At 44.6% G+C, this 22,211-nt stretch overlaps 1 protein-coding gene across 13 annotated transcripts in view; it reads left to right on the top strand.

The window, feature by feature from the left end:
- CLIP2 (CAP-Gly domain containing linker protein 2) overlaps positions 1–22,211 on the top strand; it is a 149,548-nt gene that overhangs the window by 81,636 nt on the left and 45,701 nt on the right. For all 13 annotated transcript variants that reach the window (XM_043499379.1, XM_043499382.1, XM_043499380.1 and 10 more), the window contains one exon: positions 15,741–15,865. In XM_043499379.1, the coding sequence (XP_043355314.1) occupies positions 15,741–15,865 (125 nt within the window). The remainder of the gene's footprint in view (positions 1–15,740; positions 15,866–22,211) is intronic.

The following is a 22,211-nucleotide window of genomic DNA, read 5'->3' as shown; positions in this document are numbered from 1 at the left end:
ATCTCTGCCCATACTTTTTTTTTTAACACAACCTTCACCTGCCTTTCATTTCTGCCATTTCTCGTATAGTTCAGACCTTGTCAGAAAAGACTTCTTTATCCAGTCATCTTAGTTCTCATTCTCTCTCCTTCTGCCTCACTATCTTATTTTAACATCATTTGAACATGTTTGAAAATAATTTCACAATGTCTTTGTATTTGGTTGCTTCAATATCCACTTGATTTGCTTTCCCTTGAGTTGATCGCTTTCTGTCTTGTATTTATTCTCTCAAATACTTGCCATAAAGACCTGGCTGTTGATCCCAAGAGGTTTTGCAACTCATCTTCCCAAACAAGTTCTTCTGAGGCCTGCATACTGCCCTCCATCCATATTAACATCAGTGAAAGCTCCCTGACGCTCATCAGGAGCAAAATATGGTCCTTAATCTTAGTAATTAGTAATGGAATAGCCTTGGTAAATCATTTAGGCTATGCTCCTGCCCATGCGGGATTGTTGTCTCCCCAGTACCTGCTAGAGAACTGGGAAATTGCAGAAACTCCAGTTAAGTGAGTGTATCATAGGCTGTTTGGCTAGGGCTGCTCTTGTAGGAGTTCCCTTCCAGTACTCAGCATGTCCCCCTCATTAGATCAGGATTGACAGTGCAAACTCATCAAGTGTTTTGAGCAGTCCAGAGATGCCCCTATCTAATGGGTCACTCCATGTGAAACTGATGTTCCCCCACCCCCTGAGAACTTTTGGCAGAATTCTCCCGTAGAACTCGATGTAGTCATACAAATCACGATGGCCTGGCCCTGCTGCCTGGCCTGCCTGCATCAGAGTAGGAGACGCAGTGAGCAGGGTGCATGGCTCTGGCTCACTGCTGTCTGCACCCACTCAATCAACGACTGTGTTTTTTTTTTTTTTTAAATACACGCGTGGAGTTTGCGGTATTTATTTATTTTTGAGAGACTAGAGACTGAATTCCCCAGGATCCTGGTGCTCAGTGCATATCTGCTCAGGTCACCGTGCCGGCAATTGTTTTACTCACTGCAGTCGAACTAACACAGCAACTCCTCTGATGGCAGCATTTGGGAGAGTTCATCCCAACTTGAGAACTATTTGGTTTGTGTTCAGTGGTCTCAGAGAGCAGAAACCTCCCCTAAGCTGTCTGCTAGGGATAACATCCCGCTTTGGGAAGTCCCCAGCAGGCACTGAGCCAGTGGACCCAGTTCCTTTTCCTCTTTCCCCACAGCCTCTTGGAGACAGTAGCCAGCTGGTATGAATGAGAGAGCAGCTCCCAGTTCATGTCAAGGTTGGGGTTGGGGCAGCGAATCATGGAGCTGTAAAAGGCTCCCTGAAAGGCCGTGCACGGGCACATCTAAACCAAAGCTGGGCGCAGCAGAGAACCTGCCCCAAGGATTTTAAAATGTGTTGCAGCCAAATGTTAAGTGACTGTCACTGTAAATATGCTTTCAAAACTAGAAATAGGCTCAGATACCAGAAAACAGCTGGCCTAACCAGTCACTTTTTTTTTTAATTTAAAAAGTTCATTATTTAAAATAGTTTAAAAAAAAAACCGAAACACTTAATTGGGGAGAAAACATAATGGTGGATGCTCGAATCCAAAGTGTGGGAAACATAACGCTGATGCTGTTGTGGTCCCAAACATAAAGATGAGAGGAAGCTGACTTTTAAAAGCAGCGCAAGAAACTGAATTTAAATCCCGCTAACATTGTGGTGGAAAACGGCGGCTCAGGAAATTCGGTGTTGCGATTGACTTGCCCTTCTTAATTCACACCATATGTGTCTGCCTCGCCTCTCCTTTCCTCCCTCCCCACTTGCGAATGAATGATGCGGTGTGTCTCTGCCTGTTCCTATGGCAATGGTAGCTGAAGGGAGGGAAAAGCTCCCACCTTAAAGGGGCACCGTGAGGTTGCTGGGTCAAAGAGAAGAGGCTTCTAGACAGTGGCCCATGTGGAAAAATGTACCTTCATGAGTGTTATCCTTCTTGATCCCCCCCCCCACTCCGCAATCCCCAAAAACAAATGGTTCCCATTGTGGAACTAAAATACAGACCAGAGAATTTTTTAAATTACTTTCAGACCAACAGATCATATAAAGTGGGTTTTAAAAAAACAACCCTTGATCTACATCAGCTGTGTTCTTTCTAAACTTTCGTCCGGACAGTAGTATATAATGCAGACTTTTATTCTTTGCTTACCCTGTCCTTCTCCTTCATGCCAGTCTTACTTCATTCACCTCTTATAGCCTACCTGGAAGCTCTTTGGCATAGCCTCTGTCATGTACTGTATTTGTACAGCACGTAGCACAATGGGGTCCTCCTGGTTGAGGCCTTTAGGTGATGATGGAATATAAATTATTAATAACAACTATCACCCACCTACCCTTAAGATCAAAGGAGAAATACTCTGAGTTTTTTTGGGAGGGGGTTTCAGTGAAGCTATTCTCCTAAAAAGCAGAAGCTGTAGAATAAACATGTGCTGTGATTAGTCTTATGCAGACTCTGTATTCCAGTGGCTCCTACAGGACTGAATTAAGATTGAGCTCCCTGCTGTGCTAGGTGCTGTATAGACACACAGGCCTAGAAAGAAATGGTCTCTGAATTGCTTACAGTTTAGGCTGAGATGCAAGAGAGAAATGATAGGAGGGGAGGGTAAGGATAAATAGCAGTGAGGTCGTGGTGTTATATGGTCCAATGACGTGTGCTTGGTTCAGCAGGTATCTCTGCTGTAGCAGAGTGCGAAATGTAACTAATTATGTTTTTGTATTAAAACATGAAAAGGAATCATAATTGGAAATAAGCATTCTGAATAAACCTGCATGTCTCGACTGCTGTAAGTAAATTTCCGGTCGTTCGTTCTACAGATTAATACTATTCACCTGACTTTATTTCCCATGTCTGTGCTTTTCTGGAGGATTCTATGGATCTTGTCATTTGGGAAGTGGCTGTGGGCAGCTGGACTCCATGGAAGGCTTTTCAAGTAGAGGAGAGTATGTATTTTGTATAAATGCTCTGTCAACAGAGCCGGGGAAGGTGGTGGAGGTCCCTCTGTCGGATTGACACCTCGCTGCTGTAAGTTCTAAAACTCTGCATATGCTCCTGGAGTTCTGTTTTTCTCCCTCTGGCTTTTCTTTAACTTCACTGGGAGTCCGTTGTGTCCCAAAGCCATTTGCGCTCTTCAGTGACTTTATGTTCATCTGTGAGTATATTCGAAAACCCCTTCGGACACACTTCAGCAGCTGGGCAAAGGGTTGGCAAGGAGTTTTCCATAAGGAAAATGAGATCATATTTGCCTTTGACAGTTGCAAACCGTGTGTTTCCTGCAGATATAAGAATGACATTAACGTTCTAAAGCCAACGTTGTAGAACTCTTCTCCTGCTGTCTTGTAAATTATTGCTGAGCAGTTAAAACTCACTTTAGCTAGACCAGAGCTTCCCAAATTTATTGTCTGTGGAGCACTTAGGGTATGCCTACACTGCAATTAGATACCTGCAGCTGACTTGGGCTCATGGGACTTGGGCTAAGGGGCTGTTTAATTGAGGTGTAAATGTTTGTTTGGACTCGGGCTGCAGCCCAAGCTCTGGGATCCCCTGTCAGGGTCCTTCAGCCCAGGCTCCAACCCGAGCCCAAATGTCTACATCACAATTAAACAGCCCCTTAGCCTGAGCTCCATGAGCCTGAGTCAGCTGATACAGACCACCCATGAGTTTTTAATTACAGTGTAGACATACTGTAACTGGTGGTCCTCAGAGAAGAATTGGCTTCTCACATGGTGCTGGCTCTACCCCATTTTCCAGTGGAGAGAAACAGAACAGACAGGAGTGGGGAGAGGAAGTGAAGAGCTAGAGCAGACAGACAACTCCTTTAAAAATCGGTAAGAATACATGAAATACTCTCACTGTCCCATGTACACAATTGGTGTAGCTGCCGCAGGGAAATGATGTGACTGCAAATGCGAGGGAAGATCTATTATGATGCAGTCGATCCTGGAGTTTGATATCCAGGTACAGGGAAAGGATGGTGTAGTGATCAAGGCAGTGGACTGGCAGTCAGAAGAATTGCTTCTAGGCCTGGTTCTACCACAGACAACTTCGGTGGCCTTGGGGAAGTCACTTAACACTTTAAAAAAGGCAGCAGATTTTTGGGTGCCCCACCCAAGACGCCTTGGGCTTGACCTCTTGTAGGTGCTAAGTACTCTCATCGGCTGCATTCACAGCTGTGGATATCAGCCCTGCATATCAGGTCCACGGTTTCTGAAGCTGTGCTCCCAGAATGAGTGAATCTTTGTCTGATGGGTGAAGCTTAGTGGATTGTTAGAACATCTCAAGGTTGCCCTTGCTTTGCAAAGAAGTCCTGACTCGCTGCTATGTTACGTTTGGCTTTAGTGGAGTTACATTAGTGTGAAATCAGAGTGATGTAGTGCAGAATTGGGGCCTGCGACATGTGGTCATTAACGATTTCATGACAAGTTTTTAGGAGAAAAGAGTTAACTCGGGTGTCTTGGCCACATTACCACTTTCTTTGTGCCTATGAAGAAAATCTCCCTGTGTTTTTCATTTGGAGAAATTAATTTGGAGGCGCGTGGGGGAATTAAAATATGTGTTACTTTGCTGACACATGAGGGTTTTCCATCCCAGAAAAGGCTGTTTTTTCAGTCATGGGGCAAGTGACTGTTCCCTATGTCCGTGTAGTAAAAAAAAAAAATAAGGGGGAAAAAGCACTCAATAGAGGTATTGTTACCTTTAATCTTTCTCCCGAACCCTAACCATGAGTGTGCTCTTTATTTAGCACTGAAATGTGGAACCATAAATACAGAGCTGGGGTTGTACAAAGCAGCACCTAAATGGAAAACTTCTTGACGCTGCAAATAAGTGGATGAGCAACTGATCTAATATATTATCGTGGGGCATCCCCCTGTATCCTGATTCTATAGGTACAAAAATCTATGCTTTAGCTAGAACTCACTGTAGATGAAAAATGTTAGATAATGTAATCAGCCTTAGTGCCAAGAAGGTGAAAGTATAAAATGAGAGAGAGAGAGAGAATAAGCTGAGCTGGTTATCTATGCCTGGTGGAAACAGACTCTGTCTTTACCCCTTTGAGAAGTATTTTTAATTAGATTCTTCTCTCTGATGCGCATTGCAAATTATTTCTTTCTGTCTGCTGTCTATGCAACCCTTAGCTCCTGGCAAACTACAGAGGCGTCTCATGAATAAACTAATCAAATTCATTTGATTCTTTTTTTTTATTTATTTAAGGATATAAACTCAATCTGGCAGCCTGAAGCTGAAATGGGTCTTTTACCATCCAAGTCTAAATAATTCGAATTAATAGGTCACAGGTAACAAGAACTACAACCTAAACCTCTCTAACTGAGCAGTGACGTTGCCACTTTCTATGCTGCCATATGTTGGCCTTGAATGACTTAGCAGCACTTGATCCCACTGGAGTTCAGCTGCAGGAAAACGATAGTGGATATTATTCAATGGCAAATTCTGCCATTGTCTTTCATAGCCAGTCGGCCAAGTTCATCCAAATTGCCGTGGTGCTCCAATATAAGGTTTTGCAGGAGGGCAGTAAGGAAGTCCCTTTCCTGGGTTTGTATTAGTCTCAGAAGGGAGACACCTCACATTCTTTGCTTCCACCGAGGTACTTAGTGCTTTCAGAGAAGATATAATTAATATTTCATCACCTTCTTGCAAACCTGTCCAGGGGAGAGCAACAATCTGTCTTGGCTGGCGAATGTAACAGTGTGGTCGGCTCTAAGACCCTATATAGATATGTGGGCAGCTTCTGCTGAGTCACCTTAAAATCCCTGCAGTCAGACTTGAGATAACTATTGCATAGCTCCAATCACAGTATAACTGGGTGGGTGCCTCTCGTTGGAACATAAGGAAGTAGGAAAGAAGAGGTGGTCTTGGAGGGGATTGTAGGGACAGCTGAACTCAGGGAAGTAGCTTAGGTTGAGGTTGGTGTCAATTTTCAGTAGCCAATAAGACCAAACCTCAGGTGGGGGGTGAACTCAGACCCCAACTCAGGGCCTCTGCTCTCTAAACATGAAGTAGGCACCCAGTCTGCTCAGAGCATGTGATGGTGTGGATGGAAATGCATGTTGGGGAGGTTTTGTAGGAGCCCCCCTAGTCCTTAATGGATACCTAGAACCTATAGCCTGCTCTAATGGTTAAAGCAAGAGATGTGTAAGGATTGGCAGGACTTGAACCTGGGCCTGCACGGCTATCAGGCAACAATGCAGATTCCTAACTAGCTGCCAAAACTGCCCTGCTTCTCTGTTCCTGAACTCCCCGTGTTGACCTTGGCTCAGACTTGGATTCTGACTCCCAATAAACCCCTGGAACCATAACATGGATCCTGATATGGTATTGATCCTCAGTCTGATTCCTCACTGTCTCCTTCTCTGACCCTTGGCTTAACTTCTGACTCCGGCTTGACCCTCATCTTGACTCTTGACCATGATATTGGCTCTGACCCCTGGCTGCGCTTCTGGAATCCCAAGCTCCTGCCACTGTTCTGCCTACCTTTGCTCAGGATCCTGACAGAACAGAGATTTAAGACATCTGCGTTCTGTCCCTGGCACTGCCACTGATTTACGTGACCTTGGGCAAGTCACTTAGCCACTCTCTGGCTCAGGTTCCCCATTTTAAAAGGAGCGTGATAATACTGTGAGGCTTAACTCATCTTTGAGGCAAGGAATTCCTGAAGTGGAAGGTACCATGGAAGCACGAAGTGTTATATTATCAATATACTGGCAAAGGAAGTAGGAGCTACACTGAAGGAGAGAGACCAAGAATATTGCTTCTAATTCTGCATGAATAAAATCCTTTAATTTTTGGTCACCTCAGCCTGACTGATTCACTTGAACCCTTTGAACCTTGGTAATAATTATAGTTGCCCTGAGAGCACTCAAGTAAACTCCTCTCCGTTCCCTCTTCTCTTCTTCCCTCTTTTCTCATACTGTCTGGCCCAAAGCAGACTCTCACCCCTCTCTCTCAACCCCACCATGGGGTTTAAAGGAAAACAGCTCACTAGTCCAGTGTAGACGAGGTGCAACAATTCTGAAAGTCCTTTAGGGTACGTCTACACGGCAACTGGGAGTGAGCCTTGCAGCCCGGATTGACAGCTAGGCACTAGCTTGGTTAGAGCTAGCAGTGTGGACGTTATGGCATGCATGGAGGTTGGAGCCGGGGGTCAAGTGGGCTTGTACTCGGGTGGCCAACCCTGTGCTGCAACATCAACTCTATTTTTAGGGTGTGTGTGTGTGTGTGTGTGAATGTGTGTGTGTCCCCGTGTCCCTTGGCTGGGCAGTGAGCTCCCAGCTGCAGTGTAGACATATCCCTAGAAACAATCTTCTACATGGACGGCCTTGTCTACCCCAGATTGTCAAGTTGAGCATATCCACACCAGCCAACCCGAATCAATAGAAGGTTTGGCCTTGTGACCCTACCAAGGTGGCCTGCACTGATTCAGGTGGGCTGGCTGTCATCTGGGACAGCTGTCATCATCTTGATTTTCCTAGAGGAGATTGTCTCCTTGCTCCCTATGGAAATTTCCTTCTCTCCCCGCAAATGTCCCACATGTGGTTCCCCTCTTTCTGGCCACACCCCTGCCCCACATTACCATGAAAGGTGGTGGTGGTGGGCTCTCAGCTGGTGCACTAGTGAGGTTAGTCAGCTGAGGGGACTGTCAGCTCTGACCCCCATCAAAGATGCATAACTACCAGAGTTGATGGCATCCTAGTTGTGCCAGTCTGTTGTGCCTACAATAGTGTACAAGCATCTGAAAGATAACGAGTTGGACTCAGGGCTTAACCCTATAAATTATCAGCTTAACTCCACCAGTTGTTGTCTAGCAGATGATCTGCTGTGGCCGATTTATGCGTGAACAATAGGCACGTTCTAAGTGAGAGACCCTTACAATTGATTGGTCTTTTTAGTGCAGACCAGGCCCTAGTTGTTACAGAACTAGTGGTCTGAAGCCTGTATGTTATGTGGCCCAAAAACAAAGCATCTCCTAGCCCTGGCTGGATTATGGAGGTCCCTGGATAACAGAAAAGGACAGGCAGCTTCTTTGGATGCTGAATGTTGTATGATCGGGGGTTACGGGGTCATGGCTATTGACAGAATTCCAGACAGGAGAGACAGGAAAACCCCATCCCTTAGGTCTTTTAGTCTAGTGCAGTGGTTCTCAAGCAGGGGTCCGGAGGCCCCTGGGGGGCTGCGAGCAGGTTTCAGGGTGTCTGCCAAAATAAACCAGAGAGGAGGGCTGGCGTTAGATTCGTCGGGGCCCAGGACAGAAAGCCGAAGCCTGAGCCCCGCCGCCTGGGGCTGAAGCTGAATCCTGGACAATTTAGCTTCACAGGGCTTCCTGTGGTTTGGGGCTCTGGGCATTTGCCCTGCTTGCTACTCCCTAATGTCGGCCCTGGCTTTTAATCAACTGAATATGCAGAAAAACAGTTGTTGTGGCACAGGTGGGCCATGGAGTTTTTATAGCATGTGGAGTGGCCTCAGAAAGAAAAAGAATGAGAACCCCTGATCTAGTGGTCCTTCGGTGGTCCCAGATGTGGGCTTTCTTGCTATTGTCACACAGAAGTAAAAGGAAATAACAATCCCAAACCAACCTTCCTGCCCTCATTTCACATCAACCCTTTGGAGGCCTTCTCTATGTGCATGCATGCCCTCATAAGCATTCATTGAGCTGGCATGCTGGCAAATACTAGTGTTCTGCTGGCAATATATATATCATTAAAGAGGAGTTGTAAGTGGCCTTCAGCAGATAGGACTGAGTTGTTAACATGGACAGTCTTTATAAGAGAGACAGCCTTCTAGGGAGAAACAGTAGTTCTAGGGTTTCCTCTTGCATTGGATCCTGAAAGGATTATTTTCTTATTGCTGCTTGAGAGATGTGTGCAAATATCTCTTGCATCAGCTGCATTAATGGAACTTGTATCTCTGCAAATCTAGCTGCCCTGGGGTGATGGGTGGAGATTCCTGACTCCAGGTTTCAGTAAAAATCTTTACAGCTTCATTAGGGAAAATTTTCTCTGTCCTGTATTTCTGGTCCTGTGCATTCCTTTTACCCTCACTTCCCTATAGGTTTGGATGGTGACCTGACTTTTGGACAACACTCAACTTGATACAAATTTTTGTTTTTTAAACAAACTATTCATGGCACCTACATCACCACATGAGAGGAGACCCGTATTGCACCTTAAAACCATGCTGCCAGCTACTCTGCAGTGAGTGACTAATGACCTTGTGCCAAACTGGCACATCGCCAGTCGGGCTCTCTTTTTCCTTTGTGTGTCTGTCTCCCTGTTTCTGAAGATCATGTTTTCTCTCTTTCCCATGCATTCTGTAGCATCTGGAACAAAACTCACCAGGTACTGACCAAAAAAATGCCCTCCGTAATTTAATGCTTGTGTAACACAGTTCCCCACCTTGAATGCTCAGCACTGCTGGTGACTGGGATCTTCAGCACCAAAGTTCAGGCTTCTGCCACTTGAGCTACAGAAGTAACTCTGCTGGCTGTTAGTAGTATTAGACTCCTTATCCTCTATGTGGATGACCTACTAATGGAAGAGGTGTCACACAGTCGGCATGTTACAATGGTAGTCCTGTACAATGATAATCATTCTTTCTTCAGTCTTCCAAATGACAGCAGTGCTTTGCAGCCTTGGAGAGTGCTCAGGGTTACTGAAGAGGGAGTGAGTCAAGATTGGTAGAGTAGCCACCAAAATGTTTTAATCAGGCAGTGCAATCTCCCTTCGTTGGCTTCCATCAATGATGGTACGGTCTGTCAGTTTAGAGAGGGCTGCTGAGAGCAGGGCCTGTAGCCGTAGGGCGAATGGAGCAGATGTAAGGGGAGAAATGGTGAAGAAGAGTGAAAATCAGAGAAAAGAGCAAATGAAGACTAGAGAGAGGAGGCTGGAAACAGGCATGACTCATGATTCTGTAGCTGCCAGGTTGAAACAGTGTCTAGTCCTAATCAGCCAAAGTTGTTTAAACAATACGTTAGAAACTCTAATGAGGATGGTGGGATGGTGTCTGGAAGGATAAAGTTCATTGACTTTTCAGCCTTGGAATACTGGTTTGACTCCATTTTTGTCCTTTACATTACATGTTTTATGCCTTCCTTATTGAAAGTGACACAGTAGGTGTCTTTGGCTTCACACATTTTCCTTTGCTCTGCTGTCTCTCAGAATGAGATGCAAGATTGATCTACTCCTCTGGCTTCACTTTGTCATAGGGTTTGAGCTAAATGCTTTCTCCTGAAGTGCTTAGAGAGCATCAAGATTGGGAAAAGGGCAGGATTGGGAAGATACTGATCAGTGAATGACTCGTAAGCAGATCTAGAGGGTGAGTCTGGAGTCAAACTTCCCCACAGTTTACAGGTGTTTGGATCAGAGGCAGTTTTAGTTCATCGTGATGATGCCCCTTTCTTGAGTCAGAGTGGGATGGGTGAAACAGTTTGTCCTGGATGTTTTTCCTGAGCTGAAAGGCCTGGAGGACTAGAACTGGTCTAAAAAAAAAATTAAAAATCATAGCTGTTTCTTTTGCAGGGTTCAAATCAGACCTCCTCTCTCTTTTTTGCAAAAAATAATAACTAGTGATTTTTATTGAAACAATAATCCAAGTTTCTCATTTACTGAAAATCCATTTTCTTTTTTGTAATATTTTTGATGATAATCACAATTTAAAATTTTCATTAAAAATTTTGGAACATGACCAAGCGGGGTTGGTTGGTTGGTTGTTTTTTTTTTTTTGTGGGAAATTTTTTATTTTCTAAAAAGGACATAATTAATGTGGTTTTTGTTTTTGTTTTTAAATTTGCAGCAAACTATATGGAGGATTTATTCTATGAGCACAGTCCCTGAGTTGGGGTGGGTGGTAGTGTTTGCTTTGACTTTGTTTTCTAGAGTAACCATGCCTTAAACTAACAGGGAATACTGGATGTCTCTGCAGATTGGCAATGCAGCTACACATCCTTTCTCTAGGATTGCCAGTTCAAATCCCATCCAGCTCAGGTAGTCCTTCCCATTCATGGTTCTGTGTGAATGTAATGTTTCCAACTACAAATGACACTAATTTAGCACCTAAGGAATGAACTGTGCACTCCTTTCAGAAACAGACGTACTGAAATGGGGGGCAGTATGGTGAAGGGATTTATTCTCCAGAGTGATTAGTCCAGCACATTTCACCCAATCTATGGAGTTGCATATACTGCCCGAGTCCCATGGTGCGGTAATGCACAGGTGTTAGAGGTGAATTAAAACATGCTTTGGAGACAGGAACTGCAGCTTGGGAGGGCATTGTCCAGCTTCTGGTTTCATAAGGAGGAAAATCACAAGTATGGTTTCCTTAGGTTTCATGCCCCTAGTGACCTTTGCAACACCAACAGCCTGTAGCTGTCCTCCAGCCTGTAGCTCTCCTCCAGACTTTAGTCTGCTGATAGTTGCCAAAGTAGCGATGCTAAAGCCAGGTCAGACTTAGTTGTTTCCCACCTATAGGTTGTGGAGTACTTTATAAAAGCAGACATGTACTGAAGAGGAAATTGAGATACCATGAACTGAAGTGACTTGCTCATGGGTACAGGCCAGGCCAGTAGCAGAGCTGGGAAAAGAACCCAGGAGTCCTGTGTACTTCTCTCATGCCCTATCCATCGGATCTTTCTGGCTGCCTCCATACAATTGCTGCTGCCTTTGTTTTCCCAGGCAGCCCTACTACTCTCATTCCAAGGTGATAAAGCTGTGAGCTCATTTGAGTGCTTGATGGAAATGAATGCCTACATTTTGATTAAATCGTTCAGCTCATGGGCTGATGCAACCTGCCAGCTGGCTTTTTTTTTTAAAAAAAAAAATACTTATTTTAGCAGCATTAGCAGATTATCAGGGTTGACTAAATCTGTATGTCTGAGTCAGATGAATTTCCTGGGTTCACCACACACACATTCCTATATGCCTGCCAGCAGATGGGACGTTCAACAATTGGTTCTAATGCTATCATGCAAATATGACAGGCTCGACTACTCATTATTGATTTATAAATGTGTTCCCCAGCCCCTTCAGGGCTGGGGTAAGCGCTGCTTGTCATGGGACAGTAGGGTTGCCAGCCCTCCAGAATTGTCCTGGAGTCTCCAGGAATTCAAGATTAATCTTTAATTAAAGATTATCATGTGATGAAACCTTCACAAGTAGGTCCAACCAAAACTGGCAACCGTATGGGATAGTTGTGTCTATGCTTGCTTAGGGGATAAGATAATCCTGAATGATGTATGTTGTATGGAATATATCAGGATAGCTAAGAGAAGAATTGAAACTTACTTTAGGGGAAAACTTCTTATTGTTGTCACTGTTAAGTGTAAACAAAAATGTTACCAGTTATTACTCTTTTGGTTAGTGGAGTTGACTTTTTTTATAGAGATAGTTATACTAGTAAATGTCCTTATGTGGATACAGTTTTACCAGTATAAGATGTCTTATACCAACAGAGTTATTCCCCTTCCCAAATAGGAATAGCTGTGCTGGTATAAATCACCTTTACACCAATATAACTGTGTCCACACTAGGGGTTGTGCTGCTTTAACCTCTATGTATAGCTAAAGCAGTGTGACTTTCTAGTGTAGACAAGCCAAGAGGAGGAATAAGACTTTAGTGTAGCACTGGTTTCAGAGTAGCAGCCGTGTTAGTCTGTATTCGCAAAAAGAAAAGGAGTACTTGTGGCACCTTAGAGACTAACAATTTTATTTGAGCATATTTATGCAATGCTCAAATAAATTTGTTAGTCTCTAAGGTGCCACAAGTACTCCTTTTCTTTTAGTGTAGCACTGTGAGAACCAAGGACTAATCGGGGGAGCTGGTCAGACTTTTAAGTTGACCATCTGGTATCCACTCCAGGCCCTCAAAGGTTCTGGACCCACATAGCTTGTAGAAAGAAATATGACTTTGTGTATCTTTATAAACTTCATTAAAAGCAAGGAAACGTATAACTTAAAGCTAAGCTAGTATTAATATTAAACTCCAGTTATGAATACAGTTGTCAACTCAAGGTCAGATTAACAAATTAGTCTTGATGTTGGATTAGAATTAAATCTTTAAATTAATACCATAAATAATCAATCCTTATAAATTCTAAGATGAAGGTGGATGTCCATTTGATTATAAATCTTAACTAAAGAATTCTACTAATGTCAATCAAATACATAACTTGAATGGTTAAATACATTTAATACTGAAACTGAATTACTATCTAAAGTCTGGACCACAAACTCAGAGCCAATTCTAAAGCTTCCTTGTTAGACTTCAGTTCTTGTGTGGTGGCTAACCCTTTCCTCCTAGTCCCTGCAGAGATATAATACAGACTTTAATAAACACTCTTGTTAAGAAGTTTGACAACTCTTCTTTACCAGAAATTACAACACGCAATCTCAAGCTTCTCAAGATGTTTAAACATAGAATGCATTCTGAATAATTTTATGAGACCATACTTAGGTCTGTTTAAACCTGGGGAACATGGACATGGCCACACTTTCAATTTCACCCCTAAAAATAAAAAGGGTGGGATGTCTTCCAGTGAATAAAAATAGAAAATAGAACATTTGAGATAATGGGGTGTTGCAGACTCTTCAGCGCTTACAGTCATCTGCTCTCATAGTGTCGGGGCTGAATCTGCAGTCAAGTAGCCCGATGATAATGTTCCACTGATACAGTGCTATGTGCTAGTGGGCCTGCTTTGGGTACAGGGAAAGACTGATTAGAGGCCAGAGTGGCCCTTTTGTTGATGTTGTGACTTTGTCTCTCCAAGGTGATTAGTCTTGGAGATTCAGGAAGGTCAGTCTTCCCTGAAGTGGCTTGTGGACCCAAATGGCAAGGATTCTCGGCTTTCCCCTTGATTTTTATAGCTTACAATCTTGACTTTCACAGGTTTCAGAGTAGCAGCCGTGTTAGTCTGTATTCGCAAAAAGAAAAGGAGTACTTGTGGCACCTTAGAGACTAACAAATTTATTAGAGCATAAGCTTTCGTGAGCTACAGCATCCGATGAAGTGAGCTGTAGCTCACGAAAGCTTATGCTCTAATAAATTTGTTAGTCTCTAAGGTGCCACAAGTACTCCTTTTCTTTTTGCGAATCTTGACTTTCTCAGCCTTGATGCGCTTCCTTCCAGTATCTTTGGACAAATCAGAGATGAGACCTACCTTGGAGCCTTGCAGCCTCATCCAATCAGGATCAAATTAATTCATCCTTAATTAGTGTCTCTGTGGAAAAATCCTGCTTAAATCAGCAATTCAAAAAATATTCACTGTTTTGCCTACCACAGAGCCCGTAAGTCTGTAACCATCCTTCTCCCCCTCAAAAAATCTGCTTGTTTGAGGAAGCTGGCATTGTCTTACAGGGTGAAAGGGCTGAGGATAACTTTGTCACCAGTTTACAGAAAGTTCAATATAAAAAGAACTAATTGGAAAAACCCCAGCAACAAAACCAGTCACTTGATATTCATTTGTCAGCAAAATTTAAAAAATTCAAACTTCATAGTTTCATCATGTCCCATTTCTTATTCCTCTTGGAAACAAGGCACTTGCAGTAACCTTTCTATTTTGGAACTGAGCTATAGGTCAAACAGCTTCCCAGATGAAAACCGCTATCTAAGAGCTAGGTGGTGGTGGTGGTATTATTTCATTATTACCTTCTGAAAGCTACTTTAAAGCTTTAATCATGAGGAAACCTATTTGCAATATAAAACTCTATAAGATTTATAGGCCCATATAAGCTACTCTCCTTAGAATGGAGATAACTCAGCAAACCTGTTGTACCTTCTAATGTTAAGAAAGATACCAGCTGGTGTTCTATTGTTGTTCAGTCAAAAACACATTTTTATTCGTAGTATGCAAAACATGTAGAACGTCACACTGTTTCATACCTGGCACAGACTATGCAAGTGGGTAATTGTGCCTCCTTTTTTCTTCTGGTGTTGGTTTCTTTCTAAGGCCTGGTCTCAAGCTATGCAGGCATAGCTGTGTCAGTTTTGCGGTATGATTTATTTTATTTATTTTGCTGAAATACCCCAACGCCCTAGTGTAGATTATACTGGCAAAAAGGGTCCTTTTTCTGGGATAGTTTTCACTCAGGGAACTTGTATAAGCTATACTGGCAGTAGGACTTTTATGCCAGTATAAACTGCATCTCCACTATGAGGGTCTGATGGTACAGTTATCCTGGTAAATCTTTTACGTGTAGGTAAGGCCTAAGAATAAAATATGTGCTGTGCTGGACCAATGGTCCGTCATACCTGGCATCCTGCCTTTGTTGTTGGTCAGTACCTGCCATTTCAGAGGGAGGCCAAAAACCCAACCCAACCACTTGTGATCCAGGTAGCTCATTGTGTATGAGGGTAGAAATTCCCTTCATGAAGTCTACCACAATTAGGTGACCTGCTGAAACATGAGATTTGATTACTTCTGCCTTAACATCTTCCCAGGCAATGGGGAGTGAGAAAAATCTTTCTGTCCTCAGTTCTCAGAAGAACGCCTTCATTGCTGGAGAATGCCTGGAATGGAGAGTTATGAACTGGATCCATGTGTTCTAACTGTGACACAACAGGGCTATGTTGCAAACTTTTTTTTCTTGTGCATCCCATTCCTTATCCTCCCAGTCTCCCCACCCTGTGTGTCCTCACTTTTTAGTGCTGGTGCTTCTGCTTCTGACCTCCAGCGTTTTGATAACCAACAGGTTGGCGGGACGAAAACGGGAGTTGTGCGCTATGTGGGAGAGACAGATTTTGCCAAAGGAGAATGGTGTGGAGTGGAACTTGATGAACCTCTAGGGAAGAATGATGGGGCAGTCGCTGGTACAAGGTACTGTATACACTCGCTGTGCTCCAAGTTGGGGTCTGAAAGGATGCCCGACACCTACCAATATAATGTGGAGTCCAAAAGCTAGCTGCTTAGGGTGGTCAAAGGAGGCAGAGCTAGAACTTATGCTATGAATTTAAGCAGGGGGCATCTAGACAGTATATTGTGGGGGGGAAATATTCTAACAGCGAGGTCTTTAGACTGTGAAGTAGTTTCCCCAGGGAAGTGGTAGAAGTCCCATCACTGGAGTATTTTTAAACTTTTTAAAAGTTTTTAGAGAAAAGTTTGTTTGTTTATTTATTTTAAAGAGGAGATCAGTTGTTGGGTATTTTCCCACTTCTGGTTTCTGTGATTCTCTGACTTTAAGACCACTCACCATCAGACGTTTCCTTCATGAATCCTTCACTTTCCCTAGTCTATGTACAATATGTATAATTCCCTAATCTGTGTATAATTCACCCTTTCCACTTCCTACATAGTAAGGACATGAGATCATCTCAGCATGCTGGGCATCTCTTCTTTCTGGAGGTGAGGCTTTTAATGAGCCCTGAATGAATAGTTAATTAAGTTATTGCTCCAGGCTTGTAGTGATTCTTAAGCATGACATCTGTTTGCAGACTGAACTTACAACCCCTGATTCCATTCAGTGCCTTCTACAGCAGTGTAGCTTTTAGCAGGCATCTGTCTGCTGGTGAAGGGCAAAGCTGTGAAAGTCGAACGGATCAGTTTGGCACTGGACATCAGAAAGGAAGTGTGCTCTTGCAAACTATCTCCAACTTCTGGGTCTGCGAAACTGGGCAGGAGAGCTGATGAAACTTCTTGCTGCAAACTATGACCCAAAACCTCAGATCTTGAGTTATCCTGAACTTTGGTGAAGTTTTGGATCTGAGTTCTGCAGCTTATGCTTGACTTGTGTGGAAATACCATTGGAACAGACGCTCCAGATGCTTCGGCAGGTCCATTCATGGGAATAGTGGTAGGGAAAGTTCTCAATCCTTTTAAACCTGATAAAGGTCAGGGTTTGGATCAATGTTTCGGTGGGTTCTCCTAGTCTCTGAAATGGTTAATTGATCCTTGGTGTTCACTCTAATTTTTCAAGTGTTGTGCAGAGTCCTATAAATCTTTATGGCTTTAAATAAGTGACCAAAGGCAGTCTGATTTTGGTTAGTAAATAAGGTACATGAGCTAGCAACAGTACCATGAAACATTATTACTGCTTCAGGGCTTCCTCTGGAAACCCAGCTATGGCAGAGGCTAGTGTAACTTCAAAAGTAGCATGGAACTATCAATTACTCAATAGGTCCCAGTTTCTGCAGCAGTGTCATTCGTTTCTACCAGCCTGTGTGCCTGCTGGCCATGAGTCTTTATTTGAAATAGGAAGGGCTATGTATTGTCCCATACCAGCATGAAGGCATCGCAATAAACCAGCAAATGACTGGAAGCGGAGACTCCCTGGTTTCCAGCAGCATCCTCAGGTGAAGGAGAGAAAGGAAGGGAGGATGCTGTAGGATAAGCTATGGAATGAATCCAGCCAGGTTGCTGCTCTCCATCACTCAGTGATAAAGTAGCTGCAGGTTTTTATCTTCAGAACGCCCCAAAATAACTTGTTTTCTGTGTGGACGGAAAAGGTAAGGGAGGGATGTATTGAGCGTAGGGCTCTGGGATTCTGCTACTGAGATCCAGTACTACCTCTGGCACCACTTCCCACGAGAAACTTGGTTCTGCATCCAGCTTCCTGCTCGTTGTCAGGTTAGCCTTGCTACGAGGAGGAATTCACCTTTCTGCTCTAACACCATCATGCTGGGATCAGGGGTGGTTCAGGTAAGTAGGAGGCCCCCGGCAAAGCCTGTCCCCGAGCTCTCCTGGCCGCAAGACTTTCTCCCTCGTCACTTGCCCCAAACCCTGTGCCATGCTGTCAGGTGTGGTGAATAGCTCACAGGAGTGAATTAAGGGGCTAATGGGTGGAATTTTTCAGTTTAAACAGGAGGAGGGAGGGGGAAATCTGTACTGTGCTATAATATAGGGGCAGGTCTCATGGGACTCAAGCAAACCACAGAGTTCTTAAGCAGAACAATGTAGCCCCCCGTACAGCACTGGCACATCAGCATCAAACCTTTGGCTAACAGTTCAACCGGCACCCACTGGAGTGGGTCTCCCTCCCTCCCGTGTTCTGACTGCAGGTTTGGCAGCGTTATCTCAGTTGACCCTTCTAGCCCAAGCCGACCTCTGCTTTTCTGTATGTCACAATCCTCTATGGTTGAGCTGTTAAAGCCGCCGAGAGCTGTGAGCTGTTCAATGAAGCCTTTGGAGGAAAGCCGTCTTGCTAAAACACACACCTTTTGTTTTGCTGCTGGAGCACAAAGGATCCCCTGCGCCGGCACTCGGCACCTGCCAGACTCCCTGTCCCCAACATTGACCTGTCGTGGCGTTGTTTTTAATGCACCATGCTTGTCCCAGCAAAATCCCAAAGTCCTCGGACACAAGCAAGGGGAGAAGAACGCATGCTTTGGCTTAGCTATCTGTTGCCATCTAGTGACTGAGACTCTCATCCTGGTTTGTTTTTCAGGCCATTGCTGGGTGAATTTCTATTGGTCTTTGGGTGATATGTTAGCATGGCTGACGCTGATCGCTGATCGTACATGTGACAGCACCACATAGCGGTCTCCAAAGAAGGCCATTGTCCCTGGGAAGCTGGAGACGGTAGACTGGCAGGGGGTGGAGATGAAGGGGTGGTGCTGCCATCTTTTGAAATCTGCCACTGCTGGAAGAGCAAAACCTGAGAGAGTGGCACTCTGGGGAGATGGGAAAAACCAGTGGAAATGCTTGGGGGTGCTGTAGGAGTGCACAAAGGGTGCTTGGTGCCTGGCACTTGGCTCTGGCTGCCTCACCTGAGCGACAAAGCCATGGTGGCAGCTGTTAAACATTGCGAATGGGGTGATTCTGGCACAGCTGCAAGTGCTGCAGGGTCAGGGATGAAACTCCAGGCCTGTCCCAGGTGGCGTGACGGGGTGGTGCTGGTTAGCTGGGGGAAGGGCAGGGCCAGTGCACCGGGGTGGAGCACAGAGTTTAGAGTTGTCGTCCCCTGGTGAAGGGCACTGTCCATGCACTGGGGATGAATGCCCGCACTGACAACACTGCCCTTGCTGCTGCGCAGGGCTACTGGGCGCGTACCCAGTATTCACAAAGCAATTCCCAGACGGAAGCTGCCGCACAAGGGCCCAGCATGTAGCGTGTGCAGCACCATGGAAGGGCAGAGTATTGCTACACTGTGCCTGCCTCTCTTCTGTCTTACACCAGTATTCGCACTCGTGTAACCCACTGACCTGACAGGAACTGCTTGTGATTTATACTGGTATATCTGAGAGACGAACCTGGCCAATTATTTGCCATCCGGGAAGCAACCTGACAGTCCATTCATTCACCAGCATTTGTATTTGTCTTTACCTGCTTCTCTTTTCCACCCTCACTATTCTGTGACCCTCAGTTACCTTTACTCACATTCTTATTTCCATTAGCAATTTTCATAGTCTCCATTTCTTCCCCTTTTTCCCGGTGCACTCTCTTTCATTAATGAGGACTAAGAACCTACTAGTGCTGTCAGTAAAGGGAGTTACTCCTTAGGCTCACGTGGCAGAGATCTCTATTTTGGAAGCCAAAGGCACTAGGTTCAAGTCGTTTCATCTTTCTGTGCCTCAGTTTCCCCATCTGTAAAAGGAGGATTATGTTATTACCTCCTTGTGAAGTCCTCTGAGATCTACTGGGGGAAAGTACTGTGCAAGAGCTGGGTATTATTTTTACTAAAAGAAGAAAGATGGCGTTCCAGCTACAACCCTTTACAAGTTTCAGAGTAGCAGCTGTGTTAGTCTGTATTTGCAAAAAGAAAAGGAGTACTTGTGGCACCGTAGAGACTAACAAATTTATTTGAGCATAAGCTTTCGTGAGCTACAGCTCACTTCATCCTTTACAAGTCAGACATCCTTTAATAGTGACTTGCGGTCACTACCAGTTTGGACCGAAACCAAGCTAGCAGACTAGTGATGGTGGGCTCTGTAGTCTATTATCAGCCCTCCCATGCATAGCTTATTATAACAGCGTGATGCTGAGCAGGACTTTGGCTAGTTTGCAGAAGCCACGTTGCTTTTCCAACTTGGTTCCCCAATCTGCAATGAGGTCAGCAAGCAGTGATCTTTTCCAAGGCCCAGGGCCTGCATGGCAGCCAGCAGAAGACATGAGTAGTGGGTTGTTTTTGAAGTTGTTTTGAAAAGATTGGGCTTGAACAGATGCTTGCACATGAATCATTTTCTCCTCTGGATGGAGAACAGGCTGTTCTACGGCCTCCCATATACATGGAATCAGCCTGTGACAGACACACATGCTGCTGCCAGCGTTTACAAGCCAATTCACAAACAGAAGGTGATTTTGGAACCGCTTCTCACATCTGGAGAATGCTGACGTCGTGTGTCAGTAAAGCTAATACTTGGTTAATATTAGTATCCATGTTTCAGAGTAGCAGCCGTGTTAGTCTGTATTTGCAAAAAAAGAAAAGGAGTACTTGTGGCACCTTAGAGACTAACAAATTTATTTGAGCATAAGCTTTCGTGAGCTACAGCTCACTATCCGATGAAGTGAGCTGTAGCTCACGAAAGCTTATGCTCAAATAAATTTGTTAGTCTCTAAGGTGCCAAAAGTACTCCTTTTCTTTATTAGTATCCATATTGATCTTGTGTATTAATTGTTAATCATTATTCATTAGTCACTATTTTATGTACAGGTGGCGTAGGTTTTACTCCGTTTCCTGCAAATGGTTAATTTTCAGCATTAGGAGACAACTCCCAAACCAGACTGTATCGTCTCCCTTGGCTACCACACTGCACCAGAGGATGTGACACACAGAGGCTCTCTGATTTCAATTGCTGAACTGCAGCAGACCAGTGACAGCTTAACCATGGCTTGAGCAGATCAACCTGTGCTCCAAAGAAGCCCCAAGTTTCTGGCAATATGGGTTTCTGGCACCCATGTGCGGAATGGGGCTCCCAAGTGAGACTTGCCTTAATCTCTCGCCAGCAGCAGGATCAGCCCAGGGTCCTGCTTCCAGACTTGAAGTAACATGGTTTGAGCATTGGCCTGCTAAACCCAGGGTTGTAAGTTCAATCCTTGAGGGGCCATTTAGGGATCTGGGACAAAAATTGGGGATTGGTCCTGCTTTGAGCAGGGGGTTGGACTAGATGACCTCCTGAGGTCCCTTCCAACTCTGATATTCTATGATTTCTATTCTAACTGCAGAAATGGAATCACACCTGAAGGTGCCCATCCCCTTGTCTCCCTTGTGGCTCTTATTTTGGTATTTTCCTTCTTCATTTGTCTACGTCAAAATCACCTTCTTGTCTTCTCTTTTCCTTTGTCTTCCTTGCCTCCAGTAGCCCCACCTGGAGAGTCAGTGATGAGACAGAGACAGCCCTTTCTGCTGGAGTTTTCAATCCTGGTTTTTTGATTGGGAAGTATAATAGGGCAGTTGCTTCCTGAGCCATCCCCTCTGGCCAGAGTTCCTTAGCAGCAGCCTCCCTCCTGTTCTCCCTCTTCGGGGCCCCCTTACAGAGTCCCCACAGCCTTTCTTATCAATCCTACCGTCCTCCATACAGGGCTGGTTTAGTGCTCGCAACCAGTCAAGCCCATCCTGGGACTCCAGAGGTTGGCGCTTAGCTTCCTCCCACCAAATGTACCTCTGCAATGCTGCCTCATTCTAACCCAAGCCAAAGAGCACCTGGAGGGATGCCCATGCTCTTCCGGTGTTTATATGTGTGGAGTCTTGGCACTGCCCTGGCTGACAGAGCTAAGAGTGCAGGAAGCTTTGGATTGATTTGTGGAATCATCTCAGTGGACAGGAGTTGGGTTTGAAGCAGGGGGCAAGGGAAATTATTTTGTAGGCCCAGCCCAATATGCTCCCATTTGCTGTGAACTGAAAGCAAGTAGTTTTCTTTTCTGGGTTTGATCAGTTCTGAATAGGCAGGTGCGAGGCATCTGGAGCAGGGGGAAGGAGAGCCGGTGCCTTTCTCTGATGACAGCGTGAGTAGAGAGGGTTTTTGACACACCCATCTGGGATCCTGCACAAGTCACCCTGCTCCTGGCTATATACTGCAGGAAGGTCACCTCTATCTCGTTCTTTAAAAAATGTCCTATCTTCTCCTCCTTCCGCCTCCCCATATGTCAAACCTCTGTCATCACCAAACAGTGCTGAACTGGAGTGCTGTACCAGGCAGAAAAGAGAGCTGTGGATGGTGTCACGTTAACCAAGTCCACAGCACTCATCTTTCCTTTCCTCCTCTTTTTTTTTTTTTTTTTTTTTTTTTTT

The sequence above is a fragment of the Dermochelys coriacea genome, chromosome 17, assembly GCF_009764565.3.
Source record: "Dermochelys coriacea isolate rDerCor1 chromosome 17, rDerCor1.pri.v4, whole genome shotgun sequence".
Taxonomy (NCBI): domain Eukaryota; kingdom Metazoa; phylum Chordata; order Testudines; family Dermochelyidae; genus Dermochelys; species Dermochelys coriacea.
Note: the sequence above shows the minus strand (reverse complement) of the source record. Positions and strands in the feature narration are given on the sequence as shown.